General features: G+C 39.1%; 2 protein-coding genes and 1 long non-coding RNA gene across 3 annotated transcripts in view; 1 reads left to right on the top strand and 2 right to left on the bottom strand.

Annotated features, from left to right (window-relative positions):
* Nucleotides 1-7,496, bottom strand: part of LOC107548245 (ubiquitin-associated protein 2-like) — a gene marked incomplete at its 5' end in the record, with an annotated part of 46,158 nt that extends 38,662 nt beyond the window's left edge. The window contains 2 exons of the mRNA XM_016228879.1: nucleotides 7,164-7,235; nucleotides 7,400-7,496. Of these exons, the coding sequence (XP_016084365.1) occupies nucleotides 7,164-7,235; nucleotides 7,400-7,496 (169 nt within the window). The remainder of the gene's footprint in view (nucleotides 1-7,163; nucleotides 7,236-7,399) is intronic.
* Nucleotides 7,497-7,501: 5 nt separating this feature from the next.
* Nucleotides 7,502-8,737, bottom strand: LOC107548274 (uncharacterized). Its single transcript, XR_001604456.1, has 2 exons — nucleotides 8,601-8,737; nucleotides 7,502-7,629 (listed from the first exon to the last, which is right to left on the bottom strand). It is a non-coding gene; the product is annotated as an uncharacterized lncRNA (long non-coding RNA).
* Nucleotides 8,738-10,017: 1,280 nt separating this feature from the next.
* LOC107548275 (A disintegrin and metalloproteinase with thrombospondin motifs 13-like) overlaps nucleotides 10,018-10,350 on the top strand; it is a 21,342-nt gene continuing 21,009 nt past the window's right edge. The window contains exon 1 of the mRNA XM_016228905.1: nucleotides 10,018-10,233. Within this exon, the coding sequence (XP_016084391.1) occupies nucleotides 10,150-10,233 (84 nt within the window). The 5' untranslated portion in view covers nucleotides 10,018-10,149. The remainder of the gene's footprint in view (nucleotides 10,234-10,350) is intronic.

The raw sequence follows: 10,350 nt of genomic DNA on the forward strand, positions 1-10,350 counted from the left end.
TACCATCTAAACTTTTCTAAAGACAGTAAGTTCCCCCCAGACATGCATTCATATAAACTCCTACCCCTAAATGAATCGCGATTTGTTTAGCATCTCAACCGATTTTAATCACATATTTGAATTGATTTTCAACCGGCTCGCGGTTAATCATTACATCCCTAGTTACTACAGTAAACTCATGTTAAATGATGGCGATTTGTAGATTTAAAGTCTTCTGACTGTTTCGTAACGCACAGTGTTTCTGCTGTTTGTCAGCACCGTTTTATCTGTCTTTAAACTAGTTTAAATCACAGACTCATTTGTGTTCTTCGCTGAATTCAAGCGCTTCACACTGGATCTTGTTATCTTTATCAAGGAAAATTATATCACGATAATTTTCATTATCGTTTTATCGCACAGCCCTATGATTAGCTAATCTTCTTGCACATGAAATGAAATGTAGATGTAATAGACTGAACTTTCATTTAAAAACTGGAAGTAATCGGTCCTCTTTAAAGGGTTAGTTCACCCAAAAATGAAAATTCTGTCATTAATTACTCACCCTCATGTCGTTCCAAACCCGTAAGACCTTCGTTCATCTTCGGAACACAAATTAAGATATTTTTGATGAAATGTGAGAGCTCTCAGACCCTGCATAGACAGCAACGCAACTCTAATGTTCCCAGGTCCAGAAACGTAGTAAGGTCATCGGTAAAACAGTCCATGTGACATCAGTGGCTCAACTTCAGTTTTGTGAAGCTACGAGAATACTTTTTGAGCGCAAAGAAAACAAAAATAATTTTTTCAACAATTCTTCTCCCCCGAGTTATGTCTTCCGCCATTTTAGAGAGTATCACAACACATACGCACACTTTCCCCTAAGTGTGAACAACACTGATTACGCAGATTACGTTCACGTGCGCGCTTTCTCCCCCGAACGTAAACAACGCTGATTACGACGATTACGCTCTCGGGTACTCTCCAAAATGGCGGAAGACATAACTCGAGAGAGATTCAATAAATTGTTATTTTTGTTTTCTTTGCGCTCAAAGTATTCTCGTAGCAAAACTGAAGTTGAGCTACTGATGTCACATGGACTGTTTTACCGAAGTCCTTACTACGTTTCTGGACCTGGGAACATTAGAGTTGCGTTGCTGTCTATGCAGAGTCTGAGAGCTCTCAGATTCCATCAATACCTTAATTTGTGTTCCGAAGATGAACAAAGGTCTTATGGGTTTGGAACCACATGAGGGTGAGTAATTAATGACAGAATTTTCATTTTGGGGTGAACTAACCCTTTAATCGGCAAAACCAATACATCAGTCGACCTCTAGTCATGTCTAAAATCAATGTAAACAGGCTAAGGTCATCGGTAAAACAGTCCATGTGACATCAGTGGCTCAACTTCAGTTTTGTGAAGCTACGAGAATACTTTTTGAGCGCAAAGAAAACAAAAATAATTTTTTCAACAATTCTTCTCCCCCGAGTTATGTCTTCCGCCATTTTAGAGAGTATCACAACACATACGCACACTTTCCCCTAAGTGTGAACAACACTGATTACGCAGATTACGTTCACGTGCGCGCTTTCTCCCCCGAACGTAAACAACGCTGATTACGACGATTACGCTCTCGGGTACTCTCCAAAATGGCGGAAGACATAACTCAAGAGAGATTCAATAAATTGTTATTTTTGTTTTCTTTGCGCTCAAAGTATTCTCGTAGCTTCACAAAACTGAAGTTGAGCTACTGATGTCACATGGACTGTTTTACCGAAGTCCTTACTATGTTTCTGGACCTGGGAACATTAGAGTTGCGTTGCTGTCTATGCAGGGTCTGAGAGCTCTCAGATTCCATCAATACCTTAATTTGTGTTCCGAAGATGAACAAAGGTCTTATGGGTTTGGAACCACATGAGGGTGAGTAATTAATGACAGAATTTTCATTTTGGGGTGAACTAACCCTTTAATCGGCAAAACCAATACATCAGTCGACCTCTAGTCATGTCTAAAATCAATGTAAACAGGCGGGCCAAAAAATCGGATATGGTCAAAAGATCGGATCTGTGCATTAAGACTTGAAGTGTAAACGCAGCCATATCAATGTTTTTACTCCCTAATACGTTTTTTTCATGATTGTTTGATGAATAGAAGGTTCTCAAGAACAGCGTTTAGGAAGTCTTCTGTAACAGTATAAAAGTCTTTACTAACACTTTTGTTTACATTCTCTCTTTTGTAATTATTGAATTGCTATTTATAAAAAAATTAAATTAAATTTTAAAAAAAAGTGCTGTGAAAGTGTGCTGTGGTCACACTAATATCAGTCTGATGCAGGGCTCGACGCTTACTTTTCTTTTTAGGAGCACTTGCTGTGATGATAAGCAATCATCATCTGGTGGGATCTGTGAATGATAGGCTCAAAAAAGATATAGATTAAGAATCAAAATATTGCCAAAATACACGACAGACCGCAAGCCATCATCTTAACTTTACGTGTTCACAATGTCACCCAATTCAGTTGACAAAACAGAGTCAATTTGCAGAGTTTGAATAGCGTTTTTACTGGTGCAGAATAAGTGGCTGAGAAGTTGATTTTTGACCACAGTTGACCAGAGAACTGTAACCACTAATATGTAGTTGTCCACAGTAACAACTATCATGTGTATGATATTTGGAAATATGTATCATGTTTATGATATATGAGAAACTTTTAACATCCATGGAAACTCTCCAGTGCACTAAAGATTCTTTTGAGTGGAAAACTAAAGTTCTTCACAATAATAAAAATAGTGTTTTTGTTTTTTAAGAACTGTTAATTGAAATGTTCTTTGGTGAACCCAAAACGTTTTTTCTATTGCATTTTGTTGGTTCTTCTTTGGAACCTTTATGCTTAAAGCAAGTTCTGCTATCTCAGACTGCTATCTGTTGCTATTTGTGTCACTCTGAGCAACGTTTGTAGGGCACTAAATGTGACGAATGAGTTGTTTAAAGCAGCTGCAACTCGAGAGGGGAAGATGGTGAGTGAGGGAGCAAGAATGGGGCAGGAAAGAGTCATCGGAAAGGCCTGTCTTCTGTCTCATGTCTCTTAAAGGGTTAGTTCCCCCCAAAATGAAAATTCGTAGTAAGGACATCGGTAAAACAGTCCATGTGACATCAGTGGCTCAACTTCAGTTTTGCTACGAGAAGCTACGAGAATACTTTTTGAGCACAAAGAAAACAAAAATAACAATTTATCGAACAATTCTTCTCCCCCGAGTTACGTCTTCCGCCATTTTGGAGAGTACCCGAGAGCATAATCGACGTAATCAGCATTGTTTACGTTCGGGGGAGAAAGCGCGCACATGAACGTAATCTGCGTAATCAGTGTTGTTCATACTTAGGGGAAAGCATATGTGTTGTGATACTCTCTAAAATGGCGGACGACGTAACTCGGAGGAGAAGAATTGCTGAATTTTTTTATTTTTGTTTTCTTTGCGCTCAAAAAGTATTCTCGTAGCTTCACAAAACTGAAGTTGAGCCACTGATGTCACATGGACTGTTTTACCGATGTCCTTACTACATCTGACTCACAGCCTGTAAGTAAGTTTTTTATATTTAATTAATTTTCCACTGATGCGCGATACGCAACGCGTAAAAAGACAGTACAAGTCCTTATAATCAGTAATTATGTCCCCACTGGATGCAACAAATGCCTAATTTGTAATGGGTTTTATTGGTTTTGTCTCGTCCTGCTGGGAGACGGCATCACAGTATGCTAAGGGGCGTAACATTTCGGTCACACACTTGAGGCATTCGGCCAATCACAACGCACTGGATAGCTGGCCAATCAGAGCACACCTCGCTTTTTTAGAATGATGAGCTTTGTAAAAATCGACGCGTTTCAGAAAGGCGGGGCATAGAGGAGAAACAATAATGTACATTATATGGAAAATGTGTTTTATGAACCTTAAACCGCATAAACATTGCATTACACCAAATACACAAAATAATGTTCTTTTTAGCAACATCATATGACCCCCTTTGAGTATATATTCAGCTAACTGTCAGCCTCTTATAAGTATGCTTCTCGTAAACAATTAGTCAATAGGCATATAAACAGCCTTTTAATTAACAGAGTAGAATAATCATGGCAGATAGTAGGACATGCATTCATAAAAGAAAACAAAATTGGATGCGAGAACAGCCGTTGCTTGCCCAACTGGTTAATGAAAACAAGGACATAATCAAAAATTGGGATAACCTCCAAACCAAAGCAGATACCTTTTTAAAAGCTAATTATCATCAAATGTTTCTAAAATGTTTATATTCCGAGGTAGATTGCTGGCAACAGTCATTTTAGGATAGTTTGTGGCTTGGTCTTAGTGACATAGGAGTCCTCTTCACTACTCCTAACGTTTCACAGATTTAGGAGCTAGTTTTAGTGCTAAACCGCTTTGTGAAATACTCTTAGAACAAAAATTTAGGAGTCCTAAATTTAGGACTGACACGGCCATTATTTTTAAGATTTTCTCCTAAATTTGGTGAGTTATGAGCTACTTTTAGGCTCACGACGTTTTGTGAATATGGGCCCTGATTTTTTTTGTACCAGTGTAAATGTGTAAAGAAAAGTTTGAGCAGCAAATCATATTAGGATGATTTCTGAAGGATCATGTGACTCTAAAGACTGGAGTAATGATGCTGAAAATTCACTTAAATACATTTAACCTGGAAAACTGTTATTTTAAATTGTAATAACTTTTCCCAATATTTACTGTATTTTAGGACAAATGAGATGTTGATCAAAAACACACACACAAAAAATCCTACCAATCCCAATCTTTTGAATGGTAGTGTTTAGAGGTCGACCGATAGTTGATTGCTGGAACTATCGGTTATCGACAAAAATCCATGCCGATAGTTTTCCGGGTTGAGTCCATTGCTGGAGTTTAAGATTTTCTCCTAAATTGGTGAGTTATGAGCTACTTTTAGGCTCACGACGTTTTGTGAATATGGGCCCTGATTTTTTTGTACCAGTGTAAATGTGTAAAGAAAAGTTTGAGCAGCAAATCATATTAGGATGATTTCTGAAGGATCATGTGACTCTAAAGACTGGAGTAATGATGCTGAAAATTCACTTAAATACATTTAACCTGGAAAACTGTTATTTTAAATTGTAATAACTTTTCCCAATATTTACTGTATTTTAGGACAAATGAGATGTTGATCAAAAACACACACACAAAAAATCCTACCAATCCCAATCTTTTGAATGGTAGTGTTTAGAGGTCGACCGATAGTACCGATAGTTGATTGCTGGAACTATCGGTTATCGACAAAAATCCATGCCGATAGTTTTCCGGGTTGAGTCCATTGCTGGAGTGGCTAAGAAGGGTCTGCTGTCGTTACAGTGCGAGAGCGGCCTCTAGTGGTTGAAATCACTGACAGAACGTGCTATTTGTTTAGACACTAGATACTGCACGCTGAACAGAGCGGGAACTTCAGACGCGGATTTAAATGCAGCCGACAGAAAATCCTGCTGCGCTACAGAGCGCCATTCACATAGTTTTCCTTTAAATTACATTATATTGGTCCCGAATCGTTGTTAATGTACATAATGAATTGTTTGTCTTTCTGTGGCTCTAAGCTGAAAATTCACTTAAATACATTTAACCTGGAAAACTGTTATTTTAAATTGTAATAACTTTTCCCAATATTTACTGTTTTACTGTATTTTAGGACAAATGAGATGTTGATCAAAAACACACACACAAAAAATCCTACCAATCCCAATCTTTTGAATGGTAGTGTTTAGAGGTCGACCGATAGTTGATTGCTGGAACTATCGGTTATCGACAAAAATCCATGCCGATAGTTTTCCGGGTTGAGTCCATTGCTGGAGTGGCTAAGAAGGGTCTGCTGTCGTTACAGTGCGAGAGCGGCCTCTAGTGGTTGAAATCACTGACAGAACGTGCTATTTGTTTAGACACTAGATACTGCACGCTGAACAGAGCGGGAACTTCAGACGCGGATTTAAATGCAGCCGACAGAAAATCCTGCTGCGCTACAGAGCGCCATTCACATAGTTTTCCTTTAAATTACATTATATTGGTCCCGAATCGTTGTTAAGTCCATTGCTGGAGTGGCTAAGAAGGGTCTGCTGTCGTTACAGTGCGAGAGCGGCCTCTAGTGGTTGAAATCACTGACAGAACGTGCTATTTGTTTAGACACTAGATACTGCACGCTGAACAGAGCGGGAACTTCAGACGCGGATTTAAATGCAGCCGACAGAAAATCCTGCTGCGCTACAGAGCGCCATTCACATAGTTTTCCTTTAAATTACATTATATTGGTCCCGAATCGTTGTTAATGTACATAATGAATTGTTTGTCTTTCTGTGGCTCTAATAAAGTCTGTGTGCTTCATTTATAGAGCTATAATATAGGTCGCGCTTTCTCTTTCCGTTTGCTCCGTTTTTTAAACACCGAACTTCAAACTCATCCATGCCAAATTGTTCATTCTTGAAGTAAACTTGTGTCTGTTTGGTGATTAAATAAACTGTTTTAGACCGCTGCTCGAGTTGAACGCGATGCGTCCGGAGTGTGTGTGATACCGGTGAGTTCTCCTAGACTCAGCGCTGCGCTTTTAGTTTTATTAGATAATCATCAAGTGTTCAAGAATAGAAGCAGTTCAAGTCTGAGAGTATACATACAATATCCATATGTATATCATTTTAATGCTATAGCTTTTGTGTATATATTTAAAGATGTGCGTCTTTAAGCATGACAGTTGAAATTAAATGGTAACACTTTAAAATAAGAGTCCATCTGTAGCATTAAGATTAATGAAAGCTGTGTAAGTATTGTTCCTTGTTAGAGTGTTAATTTCAACATTTACTATTATTATTTTGTTTTTTACTACTACTACTAGTGGTTCAGTACTGTTTTGTTAATAAAGCACTATTTTAGTTTTTGTTCAGTATAAATTTTAAAACTATCGGTTAATTAATCGATATCTGCCAGTGTGGTCCAAGCTAGCTATCGGTATCGGCAAAATCCACTATCGGTCGACCTCTAGTAGTGTTAGTTTTCAACATATTTCTGAATAATCGACAGCTCGTTTTTTGCAGCTAATCAACTTAAAAACCTTGTCTGGGGGCAGCAGCGTATTAGTGAGCAGTAATGTCTTGGAGTGCATATAATGCACTTACCTCTCCCTCTGCGCCCACGGTCTCCTCCTCTCACTCCTGGAGCTGAATCAAACCCGTTCTCTTCCGACCGCCCTAAAAAACAGTCCAAGAACAGTGAATGCCTGTACGCCTGATCTCCAATCACCGCAACAACATTATTATGCTCATTATTGTGTCTCATTAGACACCTCGCCTTAAAACACAAACCATACACGCAAGTTAGGACATGTACACACTAAGCACACAAAAAGACACACCTTCCTGGTTGTGGCTGGCACCTCGGCCACGTCTGTTTGGACCTCCGCGGCCTCTGCCTTCCTTCTCTCCTCTCTTCTCCCTGTACGGCTCACCTGTATCTGTTTCTGTGGCTGTGAGGTGTGTGTGGTTTGTGGTAGGGCTCTGTCCCGATTGCCCCTGGCAGCATCAGTGACCACTGAAGTCATCATAAACAGTATATACAAAATAATGTATGTACAAAATAGAAAATCTGGAGGAGAAGAGGACACCGAAACAAATTATTACACACACTCAATACTATAAAAAAAATATATTCCCAAGACATTTGTATTCGGCGGGGTTGGTGACAGGTGCAGCAGGCCAGGAGCTAGTTTAACTCCCAGCACTGTACTTCTCATGTAAAACTATCACCCCTCTATCTGTCCAGCACTTAAATATAGCCATGCAAACATAGTCTGGACTGGTGTCCACTTACACACCCACCCAAACCCCACTCCTGAAAAAACAAAACGCGCCTGCAACAACATATAAACAGCACATCGGTCTTAAAGGGGCAGTTCAACAAAAAAACAACAGACGTGATCAATTCTGGAAACGATATTGGAGTAACAAACCGCATTTCTAGGTCTATCCCTTTAAGGGCAGCGTCTCAAAACCACCCGAGTCGCCTATTTAGGCATTCCTAACGTGCGGTTGGGCCAAAAACGCTGTCTAGGTAGGGAGCTCGGTGCGTTTTGAGCCACGGAAAGATCTCAGCTAAGCGCTGACTAAAAATAACCGCGGTAACGGTTTGAATTCGCTGCAACCGTCATGTAACGTATATCCACCTTCGTGACGGACTAAACACAAACAGTACCTTCACACGGCCCTTAGCAACAAACACACACACACACACTCGTGCGATATCATTGCTATATCGTTTTCACGCAAGTGAAAATACATAACTACGTCCTATTTATGTGTTTACAGTCAGTTTTGGATAGTCAGATTAGACGGGAGTAAAAACAAGCAGATGCTAACAGTGTCGGCTAACTTAGGTCTGCACCACGCCGCGCCGCTGCTAATGCTACGAGCAACCGTCAACAGACCACGGCTCATCTGCCGCTAATGTGTTGACATCGAGTGAGCTAAACAATTAATCGTTGTCCAGTTAGAAACATGGGCTCTTTTACGTGTCGACGGTAGTGGCTTTGTTTCGGTCTCTCGGCATCACAGACATACCCTCTCCACTCCCTCAACGCTGTGTGTGTTTACCATAGACTGCCTCCTGGCCGCACGCGCTTCCCTCATTCAGCAGCGCGAAGCCCGCGACAACAAACACGCCGATTTTCAAAATAAAAGCTCGGGCGACATTACTAAAGTACAATCCTGGCCCGTGTCGCATAGAATGGCACAATCTACTACTAACTAGGCTATATATAGAAACGTAAAGTAGATTTACAGTAGGAATCGACATTTTAGATCATGTTTCTGATTTGCATTTCTTTAATTACATTTTTTAAATTACAAATTACATGATCAGTACAACAATTTGAGTGTACGCTTACTGAAAATTAACATGAATTTCCGAACGCCTTAGCATTTGTTGCCACTTTTGTTTTAATGACAGCAGCGTGTGAGAGCTGAATAAAATCCAGTTTGTGCAAAACGTGATCTTGTTATCCAACACGATTCGAGAATGCAAGCAAAAACATGTGCAAACATCTGTTTATTGCCAAATGTAGGTGATTTTGAGAGCAATGTCCGAATCGTTAGAGTCCTTTTTTTTTACGAGAAAGTTTGATTGATTGATTGATTAATTGATTAATCGATTCGTTCACGGGCGGATTCTGGAATTGGGATTGGGAAATTACAATTAACACCCTTATTAATAGAGAAAATCGGTGTAAACATCAATATGTGCATATATATATATATATATGGCTTTGTTAGCGTCGTGATGATGTAATAGAATCACTGAATCATTTTTTAAGCAGTTCATTGAACTGAAAGAACCGATTCACAGAAATGAATCGGATTTCCCATAATCCCAGATTTTAAATGTGGTCTCAGACTTCTTGACCCACCAAATATCATTAATAAATCATTTGCAAATTTGCTGAGATATAAAAGAGTTAAGAGTTTGTACCAGACCGAAAATATTTAATTATTCAGTTATTTACAAATCAATATTAGTTATGCCAATTTTACTAATATAGCTACTATTGTTTTTTAATGATTAGCTACAATGATGTGGTTGACAAAAATTGAAAAGCATTGTCTCAGAAAGTCTAAACAGAGCTTCTAGATATAAATTCATTGAGTAATCTCATAAATTGACTGTTGGTTATTGCTGTAGTAGTATTTCTGTAATGTTGTGTCCCACTCCGCTTGGATAACATCGTGTTCCTGTACTGGGATTTGGAATTTGTTCATACATGAGAATTCTCTTCCAGTTTTCCAGCAATTTTAGAAATCAATAAAACAGACATTAACGGAGAGCTAACCACAACACAGCTTGTAACCTTCCACACAGATCATGTCTAGTCAACAACTATTGTCTGTCATTCATCAACTCAGAGTTTCAGTGGGGCTTGCCCATGCATGCTGATCAATAACCTTTTATGTTGATCTTTCTAAACAGGCAAAGTGTGAGACATCGGTCTATGCAGAGGACACTTTCAACCAACTTCAAACAGAAGTCAAAATTGCAGTGGTAAGGCAGGCTGATTGCTATCTTGGCATGTTCAGCCTCATTTGATTAGTCCTGTGCTTCAAGATGTGGTCAAACATGGGAACTCTGATCTGGTTCTTTCTGGTTCCAAGCCTGATAAAAACAACAGCTCTACTGATTTCACAATGCACTTTGCAGAAGGTAAGTGTGTTTAAGCTTGGAAAAAGGCACATCTATGACCTATTTTAGAATGTTTACAGATTTTAGAAACTTTTATTTCTAAATGTACAAAGACTTTCACTTGGTTCCATCTATATA

This window comes from Sinocyclocheilus grahami, unplaced genomic scaffold (assembly GCF_001515645.1).
Source record: "Sinocyclocheilus grahami isolate Dianchi unplaced genomic scaffold, SAMN03320097.WGS_v1.1 scaffold345.1, whole genome shotgun sequence".
NCBI lineage: Eukaryota > Metazoa > Chordata > Actinopteri > Cypriniformes > Cyprinidae > Sinocyclocheilus > Sinocyclocheilus grahami.